We start from the raw sequence: 21,492 nt of genomic DNA, 5'->3' as shown, positions 1-21,492 counted from the left end.
TAAGCCAGAAAGAAAAATAGCAATCCAGTATACAAACGCATATATATGGAATTTAGAAAGATGGTAACGATAACCCTGTATACGAGTCAGCAAAAGAGACACAGATGTATAGAACAGTCTTTTGGACTCTGTAGGAGAGGATGAGGGCAGAATGATATGGGAGAATGGCACTGAAATATGTAAATTATCGTATGTGAAATGAATACAGGGTGCTCGGGGCTGGTGCACTGGGATGACCCAGAGGGATGGGATGGGGAGGGAGGTGGTAGGGGGGTTCATGATGGGGAACACATGTACACCCATGGTGGATTCATGTCAATGTATGGCAAAACCAATAAGATATTGTAAAGTAAAAAAAAATTAAATAAATAAATAAAACAGAAATTTCATACCTAATCTACTTTGTATAGATTATTATAGAACTCTCAGTGGTTCCAAAGAACACTATGATCACATGGTAATTACTGCTTTAGCAATATTCTCTCAGTCTTGAGACTTGGTTGGAAGCTTGAAAACATGTACATTGTGGTATGTGCTCTGTAGCTCAGTCATATCCAGCTCTTTGTGACTTCATGGACTATAGCCTGCCAGGCTCCTCTGTCTGTGGGATTCTCCAGGAAAGAATACTAGAGTGGGTAGCCATTGCCTTCTCCGGGATCTTCTGACCAGGGATCAAACCTGTGTCTCTTGTGTCTCCTGTGTTGGCAAGTGGATTCCTTACTACTGTGTTACCTGGGAAGCCCAACTTATACATACATAAATATTAATATTAGAGTCACAAAATTTCTAGTAATGCCATTGATTCTTTTTTTTTTAATCTCTTTATTTAAAATAAAAATTTTTAAGGTAACAGAAAAGTACCAAGGCCATAAAGGCTTCCCAGGTGATACTAGTGGTAAAGAACATGCCTGCCAATGCAGGAGACATAAGAGACACACGTCTGACCTCTGGGTCTAGAAGATCCCCTGAAAGAGTGCTTGGCAACTGACTCCAGTATTCTTTCCTGGAGAATCCCTATGGACAGAGGAGCCTGGTGGTCTACAGTCCACGGGGTCGCAAAAGTCAGACATGATTTAAAAGACTTAGAATGCATGCACCAAGGCCATAACAGTCAAAGAGAGATAGAGGGCTTAAAAGACTAAGGAGACATAATAACTACATGCGACTTGTGATTGCGAAATGGATCTGTCAGGGGAGTGTGTAATTTCCTCAGTTCTGTCTCGTCACAGATTAAAATTTGAAGTGATGGATGTTAAAGCCCTCAGACAGACCTTGTCTCAGGTCTTGGACAGATCAGTGTTATAGCTTGTGTTACAGCTCAGTTTTATGTAGAAAATAAAGGAAAATACATCCTCGAGGCATGAGGGCATGCCGACCCAAAAGACATAAAGAGAGAGTGAGAGAGAGAGGGAGAAAGAGAGAGCGAGTGAGAGAGAGACAGAGAGAGTGCACATGCGCGAGAGAGACACCCCAGCTCTTTGGCTACTCGTTTTATATGTTTTTTCCCTCCCCCTGGGCCTGTACTATGTAAATTGCGCTAGCCAGGAGTGCTGTTTGTTGTACCTAAGGTCCTCACTATGGTCCTCGGACCTTCCTTTGTTCTATTTTTGCGGGCTTTTCCCTTCCTTGTCTTTCAGCCACCGCCATTCAGGACTCCCTTTTCCTATTCTAACTACCTAACATATCCTTTTGGTCTGAGGACATTACTGGGACAGTTAAGAAATTCAAATGGGGTCTGAGGATTAAATGATCAAAGAATATCAATACTAATTTTCTGATTTTGATATTCTTACTGTAAGAATATCTTTGTACAAAATATGCATTAAAGTATTTGGGGGTTGTGAGATATTATCAGCTTATTCTCAAATGGTTCAAAAGACATATTCTTTGTTCTGCACTTGCTACTTTTTTTGTAAGTTGGGATTGTTTCAAAAAAAAAAATTAAGTATAAAGAAGTCCATATTCTAGTTTTAACCACTTCCTAATAATGCCCTTTGCTGCTGCTGCTGCTGCTGCTAAGTCGCTTCAGTTGTGTCCAACTCTGTGCAACCCCACAGATGGCAGCCCACCAGGCTCCCCCATCCCTAGGATTCTCAGGCAAGAACACTGGAGTGGGTTGCCATTTCCTTCTCCAATGCATGAAAGTGAAAAGTGAAAGTGAAGTCGCTCAGTTGTGTCTGACTCTTCGTGACCCCATGGACTGTAGCCTACCAGGCTCCTCCATCCATGGGATTTTCCAGGCAAGAGTACTGGAGTGGGGTGCCATTGCCTTCTCCGAATAATGCCCTTTATGACATGTTTTTCCCTATGAGTGCAAATTCCAGTCCAGGATCATGTATTGAATTTAGTTGTCATATCTCATTTGTCTCCTTTAATTGTGAACAATTTCTTAGGCTTTATTTATCTTTCATGACAGTAACTTTTTGAAGAACAATGTGACATTAATTCTTGTCTTACATTCTCTTTAAATATTGAATTTAAGCCCAACAAATTATATTCATTCATGTTTTTAAAAAACTAAGACTATTTTGATGATTCAGTGAAAACACACAAGTCATTTTCTTGGGCTACCTTTACTTTCTAATAACCTTCAGTTGCAGTTGAATCCTATTAAAGACAGAATTATTCATGACACTAAAGATGGTAAGGAACACTATTGAAGAGGGAATACTGAAATGAACCAACCTAGACAGCATATTCAAAAGCAGAGACATTACTTTGTCAACAAAGGTCTGTCTAGTCAAGGCTATGGTTTTTCCAGTGGTCATGTATGGATGTGAGAGTTGGACTTTAAAGAAAGCTGAGTGCCAAAGAATTGATGCTTTTGAACTGTGGTGTTGGAGAAGACTCTTGAGAGTCCCTTGGACTGCAAGGAGATCCAACCAGTCCATCGTAAAGGAGACCAGTCCTGAATATTCATTGGAAGGACTGATGCTGAAGCTGAAACTCCAATACTTTGGCCACCTGATGTGAAGAGCTGATTCATTTGAAAAACCCTGATGCTGGGAAAGATTGAGGGCGGGAGAATAAGGGGATGACGGAGGATGAAATGATTGGATGGCATCACCGACTCAATGGACATGGGTTTGGGTGGACTTTGGGAGTTGGTGATGGACAGGGAGGCCTGGCGTGCTGCAGTTCATGGGGTTGCAAAGAGTCGGACATGACTGAGTGACTGAACTAAACTGAACTGAACTGTAATGAAGGTTTTGCAGTATGGGAGAGATATCTGGCTTGACTGTGAATGTAATGAGGACATGTGGAGATTTATACTAAGGAGCAGGTTGGGAGTCAATGGAAGTTTGCTAAGAGGAATCATTCAGAATAGGATTATTTTTGCTACACCAATTCAATAAATTCTTGCTGAAGTCATGCTAGTATGGTAAGATATAAAGGGTGAGGGTTGAGGACTTGGATTAGATACTGAGAATGGAGAAGTTTTGCTAAACTCACCCAACAGGATTGTTGAGTAATACTGATTAATGATCCAGCAGGACTAAGCAGGCTAAGGACAGAATCCAAGGTCAAGGCCTAGTCAGAAGAGGGCTCAGAACAGCCTGGCTCAAGTTCAGTCAAGGAGACCATCTTTTTCACTCCTTGGTAAGGAAGCATAACTTTTTGCTTCTGATGCAGTTTCTTTAGATGTATTTATATACATCCACTTAGGCAAAAAAAAAAAAAAAAAAAAGAAAAAAATATATATTTATAACAGGAAGAAAAAGTGTTATTTTGTTGTTATATACTGTGTTTTAAAGTTCATTTTATTTGCTGTAAGTATTGCTACCCCAGTTTTCTTATTGTTTCCATTTATATAAATATCTTTTTTCCATCTCCTCACTTAAAGTCTCTATGTGTCTTTTGCTCAGGAGTGAGTTTCTTTTAAGTAGCATATAGATGGGTCTTCTTTTTTTAATCCAATCAGCCACCCTATATGTTTTGATTGTTGCTGGTTTTCTGATGTTTTTATAGTTCTTCATTTCTTCCCTTGTAGGTTGCTGATTTTCTTTAGTAATGTTAGTAAGAACCCTGATATGCTTGTGTTCCTTTCTCTCTACTTTTTGTGTATCTGTTTTAAGTTTTGATTTGTGGTTCCCATGGGTTTTTTACCTATAACTTTATCTACTTGTTCTAATCTGGTAGTCATTTAAGTTCAAATATATTCTAAAAGATCTGCATTTTTTTTACTCCTCTCCGCCAAGTTTTGTGTTTTTGATGTCATATCCATGTCTTCATGTTTATCCCTTCACTGTTGATTATAGTTACAGTTGATTTTTATTGTTTTTTTGTCATTTAATCTTTTTAGTTAATTTAAATTGTTGATCTCTAGCCTTTACTATATATTTGCTTTTACTAGTGGTATTTTTTTCCTTTCCTAAAGATTCTTAGCGCTTGCTGTAGCTTTTTCTTTTCCACTTAGAGAAGATCTTTTAACATTTCTTTTAGGATAGGTTTAGTACTGATGAACTCTTAGCTTTTGCTTATCTGAAAAGTTCTTTATCCAAATGATAATCTTGCTTGGTAGAGCATCGTATGCTATATGTTTTTCCCTTTAGCACTTTCAACATATCATGCTGCTGCTGCTAAGTTGCTTCAGTTGTGTCCAACTCTGTGCGACCTCAGAGATGGCAGCCCACCAGGCTCCCCCGTCCCTGGGATTCTCCAGGCAAGAACACTGGAGTGGGTTGCCATTTCCTTCTCCAATGCATGAAAGTGAAAAGTGAAAGTGAAGTCGCTCAGTTGTGTCCAACTCTTAGTGACCCTATGGACTGCAGCCTACTAGACTCCTCTGTCCATGGGATTTTCCAGGCAAGAGTACTGGAGTGGGGTGCCAGTGCCTTCTCCGTCAACATATCATGCAACACTTTAAATATATCATTCCATTTCCTTCTGTCCTACAAAGTTTCTGCAGAGAAATCAGTTCAGTTCAGTTGCTGTTATGTCCAACTCTTTGCCACCACAGGAACTGCAGCACGCCAGGCTTCCCTGTCCATCACCAGCTCCCAGAGTTTACTCAAACTCATGTTCACTGAGTTGGTGATGCCATGCAACCATCTCATCCTCTGTCATACCCTTCTCCTCCCGCCTTCAATCTTTCCCAGCATCAGGGTCTTTTGCAAGGAGTTAGTTTTTTGCATCAGGTGGCCAAAGTATTGGAGTTTTAGCTTCAGCATCAGTCCTTCCAATGAATATTCAGGACTAATTTCCTTTAGGACGGACTGGTTTGATCTCCTTGCAGTCCAGGGACTCTCAAGAGTCTTCTCCAACACCAGAGTTCAAAAGCATCAATTCTTTGGCTCTCAGCTTTCTTTATGATCCAACTCTCACATCCATACATGACCACTGAAAAAACCATAGCTTTGACTAGACGGACCTTTGTTGACAAAGTAATGTCTCTGCTTTTTAATATGCTGTTGAGATTGGTCATAACTTTTCTTCCAAGGAGCAAGCATCTTTTAACTTCATAGCTGCCATCATTATCTGCAGTGATTTTGGAACCCCCTAAAATAAAGTCTGTCACTGTTTCTACTGTTTTCCTATCTATTTGCCATGAGGTGATAGGACCAGATGACATGATCTTCGTTTTTTGAATGTTAAGCTTTAAGCCAGCTTTTTCACTCTCCTCTTTCACCTTCATCAAGAAGCTTTTTAGTTCCTCTTTGCTTTCTGCCATAAGAGTGGTGTCATCTGCATATATGAGGTTATTGATATTTCTCCTGGCAATCTTGATTCTGGCTTGTGCTTCATCCAGCCAGGCATTTTGCATGATGTATTCTGCATATGTTAGATAAACAGGGTGACAGTATACAGAATTGACATACTCCTTTCCTGATTGAAAACAGTTTGTTGTTCCATGTCTAGTTCTATCTGTTGCTACTTGGCCTGCATACCGGTTTCTCAGAAGGCAGGTCAGGTGGTCTGGTATTCCCATCTCTTTTTCCACAGTTTGCATAGTTTGTTGTGATCCACACAGTCAACAGCTTTAGCATAGTTAATAAAGCAGAAGTAGATGTTTTTATGGAATTCTCTTGCTTTTTTAATGACCCAGCAGATGTTAGCAATTTGATCTCTGATTCCTCTGCCTTTTCGAAATCCAACTTGAACATCTAGAAGTTCTTGGTTCACATATTATTGAAGCCTCGCTTGGAGAACTTTGAGCATTACTTTGCTAGCATGTGAGATGAGTGCAATTTTGGGGTAGTTTTAACATTCTTTTGCATTGCCTTTCTTTGGGGTTGGAATGAAAACTGACCTTTTCCAGTCCTGTGACCACTTCTGAGTTTTCCAAATTTGATAGCATATTGAGTACAGCACTTTAATAGCATCATCTTTTAGGACTTGAAATAGCTTACCTCCACTAGCTTAGTTCATAGTGATGCTTCCTAAGGCCCATTTGACTTCTGACACCAGGATATCTGGCTCCAGGTGAGTGATCATACCCTCATGGTTATCTGGGTCATTAACATCTTTTTTTGTATAATTCTTCTGTGTATTCTTGCCACCTTTTCTTAATATCTTTGGCTTCTGTTAGGTCCATACCATTTCTGTCCTTTATTGTGCCCATCTTTGCATGAAATCATCCCTTGGTATGTCTAATTTTCTTGAATAGATCTCTAGTCTTTCCCATTCTATTGTTTTCCTGTATTTCTTTGCACTAATCACTGAGGAAGGCTTTCTTATCTCTCCTTGCTATTCTTTGGAATTCTGCATTCAGATAGGTATATCTTTCCTTTTCTCCTTTGCTTATAGCTTCTCTTCTTTTCTCAGTTATTTGTAAGGCCTCCTCAAACAACCATTTTGCCTTTTTGCATTTGTTTTTCTTGGGGATGGTCTTGAGCACAGCCTCCTGTACAATGTCACAAATTTCTGTCCACAGTTCTTCAGGCACTCTGTTAGCTCTAATCCATTGAATCTATTTCTCACTTCCACTGCATAATCAAAAGGTACTTGATTTATGTCATACCTGAATGGTCTAGTGGTTTTCCTTACTTTCTTCAATTTAAGTCTGATTTTTGCAATAAGGAGTTCATGATCTGAGCCACAGTCAACTCCCAGTGTTTTTTTTTTTTTTTTTGCTGACTGTATAGAGTTCTCCATCTTTGGCTGCAAAGAATGTAATCAATTTGATTTCGGTATTGACCATCTGGTGATGTCCATGTGTAGAGTTGTCTCTTGTGTTGTTGGAAGTGGGTGTTTCCTGTGAACAGTGTGTGCTTTCTTGGTTAAACTGTGTTAGTCCTTGCCCTGCTTCGTTTTGTATTCCAAAGCCAAATTTGCATGTTGCTCCAGGTATCTCTTGACTTCCTACTTTTGCATTCCAGTCCCCTATGATGAAAAGCACAACTTTTTTTGGTATTAGTTCTAGAAGGTCATCATAGTACCATTCAAATTCAGCTTCTTCAGCATTACTGGTTGGGTCATAGGCTTGGATTACTGTGATACTAAATGGTTTGCCTTGGAAATGAACAGAGATCATTCTGTAATTTTTGAGATTGCACCCAAGTATGGCAGTTTGGACTTTTATTGACTATGAGGGCTACTCCATTTCTTCTAAGGGATTCTTGCCCACAGTAGTAGATATAGTGGTCATCAGAATAAATTTGCCCATTCCAGTACATTTTAGTTCACTGATTCCTAAAATTTTGATGTTCACTCTTGCCATCTCCTTTTGACCACTTCCAAGTTGCTTTGATTTGTGGACTTAACATTCCAGGTTCCTATGCAATATTGTTCTTTAAAGCATCAGAATTTGCTTTCATCACCCATTGCATCCACAACTTGCCATTGTTTTTGCTTTGGCTCCATCTCTTCATTCTTTCTGGAGTTATTTCTCCACTGATCTCCAGTACCATATTGGGCACCTACTGACCTGGGGAGTTCATCTTTCAGTGTCCTATCTTTTTGCTTTTTCATACTGTTCATGGGGTTTTCAAGGCAAGAATACTGAAGTGGTTTGCCATTCCCTTCTCCAGTGGACCATGTTTTGTCAGAACTCTCCACCATGACCTGTCCATCTTGAGTGGCCCTACATGGCATGGCTCATAGTTTCATTGAGTTAGACAAGGCTGTGGTCCATGTGATCAGTTTGATTAGTTTTCTGTGATTGTGGTTTTCATTCCTTCTGCCCTCTGATGAATAAGGATAAGAGGCTTATGAAAGCTTCTTGATGGAATAGACTGAGTGTGGGGGAAACTGGGTCTTGTCTGATGGGCAGGGCCAAGCTCAGTAAATCTTTAATACAATTTTCTGTTGATGGATGGGGCTTTGTTCCCTCCTTGTTGTTTGGCCTGAGGCCAGACCTCCACCAGAAACTCCTGGACACTTACAGGTAAGTCTGACTCAGTCTCTTGTGGGGTCATTGCTCCTTTCTCCAGGTTTCTGGTGCACACAAGGTTTTGTTTGTGCCCTCCAAGAGTGTTTTCCCAGTCCTGTGGAAGTTCTGTAATCAAATCCCACTGGCCTCCAAAGTCAAATTTGGTGGGGTTTCTCAGTCTCTTTGCTGGATCCCCAGGTTGGGAAATCTGTTGTGGGTCCTAGAACTTTTTTAACAGTGTGAGAATTTCTTTGTATTATTGTTCTGCAGTTTGTGGGTTGTCTGCTTGACAGCTCTATGGTGGGACTAATGGCAACCTCCTCCAAGAGGGCTTATGCCACACTCTTTGTGACCCAGGTCTGCTACAGCCAAAGCCCCTGGCCCTGTGGCAGGCCACTGCTGACCTGTGCCTCCACAGGAATCACTGAAACACTCAAAGGCAGGTCTGGCTCAGTCTCTGCGTGGCCTCTGGGTCCTGGTGCACACAAGGTTTTGTTTGTGCCCTCCCAGCATCTCTCGCGGGTACGGGGTTTGATTCTAAACATGATTTTGTCCCTCTTACCATCTTGTTGGGGCTTCTTCTTTGCCCTTGGATGTGGGGTATCTTTTTTTTGGTGGGATCCAACATTCTCCTGTTGATGGTTGTTCAGCAATGAGTTGTAATTTTGGAGTTGTTGCAGGAGAAGATGAGCGCACATCTTTCTACTCCACCATCTTGTGTTAAGTCCTTCTACTCTGCCATCTGTATTACTGCAGTCGCTTCCACCAGTCTCCCTATTTGCCTTGTTACTCTTCTATAGACTGTTACAACTTTTTTCGGATCCTATCATTCCTCAACTGATAACCTTATAGGGATTCTCTTGTATATGATTCTTTTTCTCTTGCTACTTTTAGAACTCTCTCATTAATGAAATTTTTCCATTTTGAGTATGATATGTCTTAGTGTGGGTCTGTTTGGGTTCATCTTGCTTGAGACTCTCTGTACCTGGATATCTGTTTCCTTTTTCAGGTGTGTGCTGGGTCTTCTCCTTTGCTCAGTGTCCAGCAAGACCCAATTGGGAGCAGGGTCAGGTCTCTAGTTGCTGGAGAAAAAGCCCTGAGGGTTGGGTCTGATCTGGTTCCAATCCCTCTAAGTGTGTGCTATCCATCTTCCCAGCAACTAACTGCTCCCTCCACCCAGAGGGAAGTGGTGCTTGAGCAAGACAGGCTGGTGTAGGTTTTCAGCCTGAGGCTGGGTATGGGCTGTGGCAGTGCTGGTCCCAGTCAGAGCTCTGGATCTGTTGACTCCATGGGCATTAGCAATGGCCACCCTCACCCTGTTAAGATGCCAGGTAGGGTCTGAATAGGCTCCATCCTACCCAACTGCTCACTCACCCTGGCTGCATCTTTTCTTGCCCTAGTGTGGAGCTGTGCCATGGAACAGGAAGGCCAGGGCAGAAACTTGGTTCAGGCTGGGGCACAGGCTGGGACATACGCTGAGGCAATTGCAGGAAACTTCTCAGAGTCCCAGACAATTTCAATTGGCTTCCTCCACCTTGTTTTGGGAGAGAGCAAGGAGTGTGCACACATTCTTTGTGAGTGGAGTCTAGGTTTCTCACAGTCCTGCTGTCAGTCCCACTGGTTTTCAAACCAGCTAAGTGGACTTACCCTCCCAGTGTTGGACCCCAGGGCTGAGGTGCTCAATATGTAGTTCAAACTGCTCACTCCACAGGGAGGATATCTGAGCCCATGTAATCCCCCTTCTCTCTGTGTCCCCTTTTAGAGGTACAGGTCCCAACCTGATCACTTCCCTTCCCTTCTTACCTCTTTAGAATAGATATGATAATCCTATTTCATTGGGTGGTTTGAAGAATTCCTTGAGATAATAAATATATATAGTGCTGAGCACACAGTGCTGTACTTCGTCACTCAGTCGGGTCTGACTCTTTGCAACCCCATGGACTGTAGCCCACCAGGCTCCTCTGTCTATGGGATTTCCCAAGCAAGAATACTGGAGTGGATTGCTGTTTCCTGATCCAGGGGATCTTCCCAACCCAAGAATCAAACCTGTGTCTCCTGCATTGGCAGGTGGATTCTTTACCACTGAACCACCAGGGAAGCCCTAACTTGAGAAGTAGTAACAGACAGTTTTGGACTAGTAGCTTTGGGGTTCCAGATCTGGGATAGGACTGGGTCCTTGGCTAACTCCAGTGGAAGTTCTTTGCTTTCCAGAAAAGAGACTTTGAAATGTCCATGCTGATAAATCATTAGCCAAAAGTCCTTTGATCTCACAGTCTCTATCTTGGGTAGGGTAAAGAGAAGGCTTATTTTCACTGAGAGATTGATTTCTATAATAGGAGTTTGTCCCGTTACAATTCTTGTTTACAATTTAAATTATTAACCAAGATAAAACTGCTGTTTGGTTTTATTTAGTGGAAACAAACTAACCCTCACTGAGTGCCTAGTTAGAAATCAAGCACCTTTATGCACATCATTGATTTAATCCTTATTACAGTCTGTGAGGTTGATATTATGTTCCTTATTAACAGATAAAACAGCATAGCCACCTTATTTGATGCCAATCAGTTGTTAGTTAGAGGAGTGGGGATTTGATTTGAAATGTTTGCTTACAAAGTTCATGTTTTTTTTCCAGTTAAGCTGCTGGTCTAGAAAGTTGTAAAATTTGAACTTTGTAATTTTCTTACTCCTGAAATTCCCTGTAGGTAGAATTTTGACTTCCAGGATCTTGCTCATTTTACTTTTACTGTAAAATTTTAAAATAAATTTAAATTAAATTTGCATTTACTTTTATTTTTGTTGTTCATAAAATTGTAATGAACTGCTTCTCTACATCCTAGTTAGAAAAGAAGGTTATTTTTTTTTTCATCTTTAGATGAGTGTCTGTAAAGTGATAATTCATATTAAGGTAGTTGTTTTAGCATTAGTATGTCAGACAAATATAACTTATTTTTCAGATTTTAGCATAAACCTCACTTATTCAAGGTAGGCCTCCTCAAATCTCTCAAACCAGGTCAGGGCCCCTATGTTACTCTCCTAAAGCCCCCCCATACTTTTTATTCATAGTACTTTTAGCTTTCACTTTCAAATTTGGTGTTACTCAGTTGTATCTCTAGGGTGAATAGTACACAGGATTTAAATGGATTTATAGTAATTCTTTATCATTGGCTTATAATGCAAACTCTAGGTACATCGCAGGCTATAGTGGGGGATCTTTCTCAGGATAAGCATGAGCTGCTCTGAAGCAGAGTCAACATAATATGTTTTTCCTCAGGAGAAAACAAAGGTGGGTGACTACAGAAAAAGATACTGAGTCATTATTATTATTATTTTGGTTCCACTGGCTCTTTGCCGCTGGGCTGGCTTTTCTCTAGTTGTAGCAAGCGGGGGCTACTCTGCACTGCAGTGTGTGGGCTTCTCATTGCAGTGGCTTCTCCTGATGTGGAGCACGGGCTCTAGAGCATACGGGCTTTGGTAGCGGTGGCACATAGGCTCAGTAGTTGCAGTGCTCAACAGTTGTGTGGGGGCTGAGTGGCTCCGCGGCAGGTGGGATCTTCCTGGATCTTGAATCAAACTTGTGTCCCCTGCACTGGCAGGTGAATTCTTTGCCACTGAGCTACCAGGGAAGCCCATTACTGCATCACACATGTTTTATTGAATATTAGTGAAAACCAAAATGAGTAATTACAGTTCAAACGTTTTCACATCCTCCTAATGTTAGAAGCAAAGCATGCCTGTCAAACAAATAATGAAAACCTAAAAATCAGAGAACAGATCCCAAAAGAGAGTAAAAACACTCAGTGCAAATACAAACTTTTTATCTAGGCCTATTAAACACACATTGCTGTATTAGTACTTACAGGTTCCCTCAGTATTTAAAACCTGACTTTCATCTAAAACAGGGCCATCTTTTCATTCTGATTCATAGCTGCCAATTATCTTCTTTTTCTGATATTTGTCACAGTTTGTAATTTTCTATTTATTTATGTGTTTACATGTTTAATGTCTGTCTTTCCTTATGTCTTTCTTATAGTCTCATGACTACAAACTCTATCAAGGCAAGACTACATCACTTTTGTTCAAATCGTGCATGTGGTGGCTGCCAATCATGCCTGGCAGACAGTTGTCACACACACGATTTATTTATTGAACGATGAATAACTAAGATCAGCAATTTTTGGATACAGGGCTGCTGCTGCCAGTGCAGCAGGTAGGGATCGAAAGTGGTCGACACACAGTTTGGGAAAAAGAAACTAGAGAGAGAATTAAAGTTTTAGAGATGGGGCTGGGGGACTCAAGACCTCTTGGATCAAGAACCCTGTTCCTCAGAGCCACATCACTTTTATTTAGTGTCTTGGTAGGAATTCCCTGGTGGCTCAGACAGTAAAGCATCTGTCTACAATGCGGGAGACCAGGGTTCGAGCTCTGGGTTGGGAAGATCCCCTGAAGAAGGAAATGGCAATCCACTCCAGTACTATTGCCTGGAAAATCCCATGGACAGAGGAGCCTAGCAGGCTACAGTCTATGGGGTTGCAAAGAGTCAGACATGACTGAATGACTTCACTTTCTTGGTAAGCAAAGAGTATCTGTTTTACTACAATAAAATCAGATTCCTGTGTCCTTGGTCACGTCTCTCATTTTTTTGATCACTTTGAACTACCTTTGCTATTTTCTTGTACAATGGGTATCACCCAGTTGGAGGTCATACCCCCACATATGCCTTGGGAAAACATCTTGGTGTGTGCACAAACAGCGTTCTGAACTTGTGCTGACCCGGCATCCCAAGGTCCACACTAAGTTTTTCCTTAGCTTAGCAGGGCATGACAACCCCAACTAATAACCTGATATACTTTTGTTTAGATTATACTATACTGCTATATTTTGCTTTTATTCTTTACCCATGGTGTTTTTCTCATGGCTTAGCCAGAGCAACAGGCAGCTGATTATTAACCCTGTCCTGGGTCATCTTTCGGAGAAGGCAATGACACCTCACTCCAGTACTCTTGCCTGAAAAATCCCATGGACAGAGGAGCCTGGTAGGCTGAAGTCCATGGGGTCTCGAAGAGTTGGAAATGAATGAGTGACTTCACTTTCACTTTTCACTTTCATGCATTGGAGAAGGAAATGGCAACCCACTCCAGTGTGATTGCCTGGAGAATCCCAGGGACAGAGGAGCCTGCTGGGCTGCCGTCTATGGGGTCACACAAAGTTGGACACAACTGAAGCGACTTAGCAGCAGGGCGATCTTTAAATAAGAAAGTGTCACATTTGACATCTCTATGAAATTAATGTCGTTAAAAAGATATCTTGTTAAAAATTATTTCTTGTTAAATTAATCTTGGTCGTTATGCATTTTGCAGATTCATGGGAAATTATGGGTGTAAATGTAATTTGTGAGATTGTGAGAAACTTCCAAAGGCTGGGTCCATGCATTAAGAGAGGTTATTGAGGGAATGTCTATTGGATTGCTGATGACAACTGCTACTGAAACATCATATTCACAGAGGGGTGCTTTGGTTCAGGGGATTTGAAATCTGTCTGGAAAACACCACGGAGGTGCCTCAAGACTTGTTTTGTTGCTAAGTAGTATCTGACTCCTTGTGAACTCATGAATTGCAGCATGGCCAGGCTTCCCTGTCCTTCACTATCTCCCTGAGTTTGCTCAAACTCGTGTTCATTCAGTCACTCATGCCATCCAATCATCTCATCCTCTGTTGCCCTCTTCTCCTCTTGCCCTCAATCTTTCCCAATATCAGAGTCTTCCAAAGAGTCAGCTGTTCCCATCAGGTGGCCAAAGTACTGGAGCTTCAGCTTCAGGATTAGTCCTTCCAACGAATACTCAGGGTTGATGTCCTTTAGGATTGACCTGTTTGATCTCCTTTCTGTTCAAGGGATTCTCAAGATCTTCTCCAGCACCACAGTTCAAAAGCATTAATTCTTTGGCACTCAGCCTTCTTTATGGCCCAACTCTTACATCTGTACATGACTACTGGAATTAGTTAAGAGCATGTTGTTCAGAGTTTTAAAGACCTACATTTTAAATTATTTGTTTAAAAACATTACAAAGTCATACATGTTTTTTGTAGACTTATGTTGGGGTTGTTTTAATCCATCTTTCACCAGTAATTTGCTATGTATGATTTCTCTTTTAACAATGACCAGAAGGCCTTTACATTCTTTGAATCCTCTTTTTCTGATATGTATATCGTCTCTTGGTTTATATTTGCTACTCTAGCCATCAAAATATGAAAAATATCTAAGATACTGGAAAGGGCACACTTTACAGAAACAAATATTGCTGTTTTTTGAGGTCGCCAGGTTGCTCATGGCAAACTATGGCTGAACACTTGAAAATGCTACTTGGGATAATACTACAAAGTATTATAATCAAAGCAGCACGGTATTGGCACAAAAACAGACATACAGTGATCACTGGAACAGAACACGGAGCCCAGAGACCTACAGCCAATCTACAATGAAGGAGACAAGAATGTACAATGGAGAAAAGACAGTCTTCAGCAAGAGGTGTTGGAAAAGCTGGACAGTTCAGTCAGTTCAGTTCAGTCACTCATTCATGTCTGACTCTGCGACCCCATGAATCGCAGCACGCCAGGCCTCGCGACCCCATGAATCGCAGCACGCCAGGCCTCCCTGTCCATCACCAACTCCCAGAGTTCACCACACTCATGTCCATCAAGTCAGTGATGCCATCCAGCCATCTCATCCTCCGTCGTCCCCTTCTCCTCCTGCCCCCAATCCCTCCCAGCATCAGAGACTTTCCCAATGAGTCAACTCTTTGCATGAGGTGGCCAAAGTATTGGAGTTTCAGCTTTAGCATCAGTCCTTCCAAAGAACATATAAATCAGTGAAATTAGAACATTCCCTCACCTATATATAAAAATAAGTTCAAAATGGTTTAAACGCCTAAGTATAAGACATGACATCATTAAACTCCTAGAAGAGAAAATAGGCAAAACATTCTCTGACATAAATTGTAGCAATATTTTCCTAGATTAATCTTCCAAGGCACAAGAAATAAGAGCAAAACCAAACAATCCGGCCACACTGTATCTTTTGATTAGTGAATTCAATCATTTTACACTTGGGGTGATTATTGATAAATGGGGACTTGGTACTGCCATTTTATCTTTTGTTTTCTAGTTGTTCTATATCTCTATTTCCTTGTGTTTTTGTCTGATATTTTAGTTTGGTGCTCGTCTATGGTATTTTTCTTGGTTTCCTCTTTTTAAAAATGTTTTGTGTCTCTGTTCTCGATTTACATTTTGTGGTTACCATGAGGTTTGTACAAAACATCTCACAGATAAAATAGTCCTTTTCCTGCTGATAACATCTTATCTTCACTTGTCTATATAGGCTGCATCCTTTCCTTCTTGCCCTTTTATGTTTAGGTTGTCTCAAATTATCCCTTGTTATGGTGTGAGTTGGTTACAGATAGAAGTAGTTATAGTTACTTTTACTGCTTTCCCCCTTTAACATGTATGCTGTAATTGTTTAACAACTTATTCTGATATAGGGTTGCAATTTTCTGATTCCTTTTGTCTATTTAGCACCTTACGCCAAGTTTGCTATACTTGCCTTTTCATTTCAGGTACAGGAGCTCCTTTTAACATTTCTTATAAGGCAGGTTTAGTGGTAATGAAATCCCTCAGCTTTTGTTTATCTGAGAAAGTCTTTATTTCTCTTTCATATGTTAAAGATGACTTTGCTGAATAGAGTGTTCTTGGCTGATATTTTTTTTATCTTTCAATAGTTTGAGTGTGTCATTCTACTCTCTGCTGGCCTGTAGAGTTGCTGTGGAGACATCTGTTGTAGCCTAATGAGGTTCCTTTATAAGTCACCGTCCTTTTCTCCTTGACTGCCTTTAAAATTCTTTCCTGTCATTAAATTTTGCCAGCTATAATATATTGTGTTTTGGAGAATTTCTTTTTGCATCGGGGTAGTTCGGTGTTCTCTTAGCTTTGTGGATTTGTTTACCTAGTTCATTCCTCAGGTTTGGGAAGTTCTCAGCTACTGTTTCTTTATATAAGCTCTCTGCTCCCATCTCCCTCTCTTTTCCTCCTTGGATGCCCATTATTATCATATTGCCCTTTCTAATGGAGCCAGATAGCTCTCATATTATTTTTTCATTTTAAAAGGATGTTTGTTCTCACTCCTCTTTTGCCTGTGTCATTTCTAGGTTTCTACCCTCACGGTCACTGATTCTCTCTTACATATGGTCTTCTTTATTTTTAGTGCTTTCTAATGCAGTCTTCATCTCACTTATTGAGTTCTTTGGTTCCAGAATTTATTTGATTCTTTATTTGAGAGCTCCAATCTCTTTGGAAAAGTATTCCTTCTGTTATTCATTTTAATCCTGAAATTACTGAACTTCATTTCTGAGTTTTCTTATAGCTTATTGAGTTTTTTTCATGACAGCTATTTTGAAATTTCTATCAGTTGAGTCAGTTCAGTTCAGTTGCTCAGTCATGTCCGACTCTTTGCGACCCCATGAATTGCAGCATGCCAGGCCTCCCTCCATCACCAACTCCCAGAGTTCACCCAGACTCACGTCCATCGAGTCAGTGATGCCATCCAGCCATCTCATCCTCTGTCGTCCCCTTCTCCTCCTGCCCCCAATCCCTCCCAGCATCAGAGTCTTTTCCAATCAGTCAACTCTTCGCATGAGGTGGCCAAAGTACTGGAGTTTCAGCTTCAGCATCATTCCTTCCAAAGAAATCCCAGGGCTGATCTCCTTCAGAATGGACTGGTTGGATAGATCACAGTATTCTCTGACTTTAAGTTTGATTTTTGGAGAATTATTAATTTCTTTTTATAATTTCATGTTATCGTGGTTTTTCATGGTGCTTGATGGGTTGTCCCTCTGCCGGTGCATTTGAAGTAGCAAACATCTTTAAGCTTTTTATTTTTTTTTAGCTTGAATCTAATAATTCGATAAATTGTAATTAAAGGACTTTTTTTTTCCCAACAAAACAGATTTATGTTTATGAAATATAACTCTATGGGTGGCAATATAGTTCAAATCTTTTATTTTTCTTACATAAGCTGCCTCTGGCTATATTTGAGATATTCCCACTCTGCACTGTCCCTGCCAGAGGTGTTGCCCAGTGCCCTTGTTGATACTGCTCATGCCTTTGGGGTTGCCGGTGCTTATTGATCCTGGCATTGCTGCTGTCACTGGCATCATTGCCTGGGGCACTGGATTGGTTGGTGCCTCCACCACATCTGGGATCACCTGAGTTGCCACCATAGGGAGAGGAGGAGGGTGGGAGGAAGAGCTAAGGTTTTAGATCCCTCTGCTGCATCTGCACTTGTGGCGCTCACAGGAGCTGCCACTGAGGATGCCAGTGAGCTGGAGTCGAGGGTGCTTTCAGGGACAGAGCTGCAGGCCCCACTGCTGCATAGCTCAGAGACTGGAGTTGTGTGTTTCACCTCTCCTGATGCTACCAGGCTCTCTGAGGCTACAGGCTCAGCCACCACAGCTGGGGAGCTGGGGTCTCAGGGACTGCCTCCATAGTGTCTTCAGTTCTGCCTCCTCTCTGTGTTCCAGTCTACTGACTTTTAGATGTACAGATATGGACATCTCTGACATCCTCGTGTGTTGGGCAGAGGGATTTTTGTTGAGTTATGGATGTTTTACTGGTTGGAGACTGAAGGGGAGAGACAAAGGGAGTGTTTCATGCTCATGTGATGCCGACATCACTCTTCTCTAAACCTGTTGGCTTCTTCCAAAGCATTTATGGTGTCTTCATCTAGTTAGGTAGGTAGAATAGGGAAAAGGAGTCCAAAATGGCGGTGGCTAAAAGACAAGGAAGGTCAAAGGAAGGTCCGAGGACCAGAGTGAAAACTTCAGGCAGAACAAACAGAACAAACAGCACTCCTGGCTAAGCCCAATTTGCATAGGGCAGGCCCAGGTGGAGGAAAAAACATATAAAAGGAGGAGCCAAAGCGCTCTCTCACGGACTCTCTCTCTCTCTTTCTCCCTCCCCACGCACTCCTCCACTCTCTTCTCTTTGAGTCTTGGATTCTCCTGCTATCTTCTAAATAAAATGGAGCTGTAACACTGATTTGCCTAAGAGCTGTAACATGGTATGTCCAAGACCTGAGAGCTGTGACATGCCGAGGGCTTTAATGTCTGTTGCTCCTGGGTCAGGAAGATCCCCTGGAGAAGGAAATGGCAATGCACTCCAGCATTCTTGCCTGGAAAATCCCATGGACGGAGGAGCCTGATAGGCTACAGTCCATGGGGTCGCAAAGAGTTGGACATGACTGAGCGACTTCACTTTCACTTTCGCCTTAGTAAGGCTCCTTGTGGTCTCCAGGCAAGGATAGGCTACTGCCTGTGGCAAGGGGGAGTGGCACACTTCTTTAGGCCTACAGCATTTAGGAGAATCTGCAGTTCAAAGTTAAGATAGTCCAGTTCAGTTTTAAGATATCACCTCTTTCCTATCATTGCCCTGATTTTAGTGACAGATTTATAGATGAAAACTTCTCTGCAATTTTGCTAATATCATAATTAAATCATTGGCCTGATTTTTCAGCCCAATTTGTCCTCTAGTTGTAGGAGATAAGGGGACATTTAAATGCCGCTATAGAAGTCTTGTGGTTGTTAGTCATACTCTTGGTTGACTGTTGTCTGACTCAAGCCTATCATTTTTTCCCTTCAGTGAATTGATGACACTTAACAATAACTAAATCCACAGCCCTCATTATTACCATTGCCATCTTATCTCTCAAGTGCTATAATACTGCACGAGGCAGCACATATCCTGTAATCTGTATCCCATCCAAATTAATCACAGGAGACTCACAGTAATTTCACCCCAAGAGCATGCCAAGAGAGACTGTATCTCACTTACTACCAGTATATTAGTTATCTGTTGCTTAGTGCTTTAAAATAAGCATTTGTGTTCTCAAAGTGTCTATTAGTCAGGAGTCAGGGAACAGCTGAGCTGAGTGGTTTGGTTCAGGGTGTCTCACAAAGCTGTAATTGAGGTATTGACCAGGGCTTGTCATCTCAAAGCTTGGCTCAGGAAGAATGTTCTTCCAGTTTCACTTACGTAGTTGTTTACAAGCCTCAGAAGACCCATTTCTAAGCTCAAGCCCTCTCCTAAGGCTGCTTCTTAATGTACCAGCTGGGTTCTCCCAGAACAAGCAATAGAAGAGAGACACTCCCCAGATGGAATAGAACTCAATTTCAGAAACAATGTCTCATCATTTCTGCTGTGAAACTTGAGTCATTAAGTCCAACCCACATTTAAGGAGAGGGGATTACACAAGGGCATGAATACCAGAAGGTGGGGATCATTGGGGTCCATCTTACAATGGGATCCAGCTCACAACTGTACTTGAATAACTGATTTTTTTTTTTCACTTAGTATAATGTCTTCAAGTTTCATCCATGTTATCACCCATGTGTCAGAGTTTGTTTCCTTTTAGGGGTGAATATAATTCCATTGTGTGTACATGCACAATTTTTTTTTATCCATCCTCTGTTGATGGACACTTGGGTTGCTTCCACTTTTTGGCTATTATGAATAATGCTGCTATGCATTTGGGTGTAAGAGTGTGTTTTTAAAGCTGACTATCAAAGTGGACAGTTGGAGTTTAATCTTATAGGGATACTCTGTCGACTGTGTATTTTCTAGCAACTTTTATCAGTCATTGGCTGAGGGCTTCTTGGGAGGTACAGATTTCCTGGAACTTGTGGCTTATTGAATGTACAATAAGCTCATGAATGGTGAGTTTTGTTTCTTTGGTGTGAAATCGGGCAGAACTTGATGTGGAAGAAACACAGTGTGCAAGGAAATGTGGGCTCAGACAGAGAGAGAACGATGAAATGGGAGTATCCTGGGTGATTTTTATTTATTTGAAGGGTCTGGGATTGGGTGATTCAAATCAACTTTAATCTAGCTCTGAAAGGGAGGATATTCCTGGGTGACACTTGGTCACATAAGAACAATGGTGATGAAGTGATGACAGTAGAAGCTGGATATGAGCCCATTGCTAAATGAATCAGAGGCAAGCAGATAGAAATAGCGTTGTGTGGATAATTCTTCTAAATTGTGAAATTATGCAAATGGCCTTTAGTTGGTGAGCATCATACTTAAAGTAACAGGACACAGCGGACACTAAAAAGAAAGGAAAGGAAAAAAAAGTTGAAATGTTTCTAAAGCAACATTTGTGATTTGAATTTCAAATTTTCACTTTGTATACCAATGAACAAATTGAATTCCCTTTCCTAAAGTTTAGGTGAAAATAAGCAGATTAAATCAGTTATGAGATTTTTCAAAATGATGTGAAATCCCAAGAGTAAGGAATATGTAAGTAGGCTTATACTCTCTTGGGGAATACTAATGTCCAGTTTATGGCTAGTGTTTGGTTTGTGGGCCAAAGATAGGTGCTAGAATTTAGAATTCTAGAGATAATTTCTCCTTTGAAATAGAATGACAAAAATAATAATTGTCTTTTTATAAATTATGAACTTAAATTTGGGCTAGAATTTTATGAGCTAACTTCAGTAAGTTAATGTACATTTAAAGCAATACCAAATTGGAAATAAAATTCTAGTGGTAAGGGTAGGTGATCATTTAAGTATTTTAAGAATTATGTATTATAAAGTGGTAATAAAACAAAATGCATAAGGGAAGGAGATTTTTTGCAAATTCCTGAAACTTCCTTCAGCTGCCTGTATGTGGCTTCTCCAGCCATGACTTCCCTGGCCTCCCCCACCTCCACACACCATTTCTCTTGGCCCCAAATACTCAGACATAAAAATTGTGTGAGTCACTTGCCATTTTCCCGTTTTCATTAATTCAACTGCTTCATTGATTTTGTCAAGATTCAGAGAATGGGTAATTAGTGCATCTAGGTTAATCTTCTTTGCCATATAATCAGAAACCAGTTTAGAGGCACCATCTCTGCCTTTCCAGCCTGGAAATACACAGATAAACAACAGATTTTATACACGAGAGCCAGTATACAAGAAAGGCCCTACAGTTTGTTGCTGGAGGTGTTGGCTTTGAGGAAATACAAGGATTTCCTGCTAACTTATCTGGACCATCAGGAGAATGAATGCCTGTCCCAGCCATTTACTTTGTGTGGAAGGCTTTTATCCTGGAGGAGACCTCTGGGCCTGCAGAGGAGTATTTGTTTACAGCAACTAG

The 21,492-nt window shown here is 41.1% G+C and overlaps 1 protein-coding gene across 2 annotated transcripts in view; it reads right to left on the bottom strand.

Moving 5' to 3' along the window:
* Positions 1-20,166: 20,166 nt before the first annotated feature.
* Positions 20,167-21,492, bottom strand: part of LOC133249336 (alcohol dehydrogenase 6-like) — a 63,901-nt gene continuing 62,575 nt past the window's right edge. For both annotated transcript variants that reach the window (XM_061419585.1, XM_061419586.1), the window contains exons 9-10: positions 21,121-21,259; positions 20,167-20,457 (exon numbers count right to left, since the gene is read on the bottom strand). In XM_061419585.1, coding sequence (XP_061275569.1) covers positions 20,433-20,457; positions 21,121-21,259 — 164 coding nt within the window. In that variant the 3' untranslated portion in view covers positions 20,167-20,432. The remainder of the gene's footprint in view (positions 20,458-21,120; positions 21,260-21,492) is intronic.

Source organism: Bos javanicus, chromosome 6 (assembly GCF_032452875.1).
Source record: "Bos javanicus breed banteng chromosome 6, ARS-OSU_banteng_1.0, whole genome shotgun sequence".
Taxonomy (NCBI): domain Eukaryota; kingdom Metazoa; phylum Chordata; class Mammalia; order Artiodactyla; family Bovidae; genus Bos; species Bos javanicus.
This window is presented reverse-complemented; position numbering and strand designations above follow the sequence as displayed.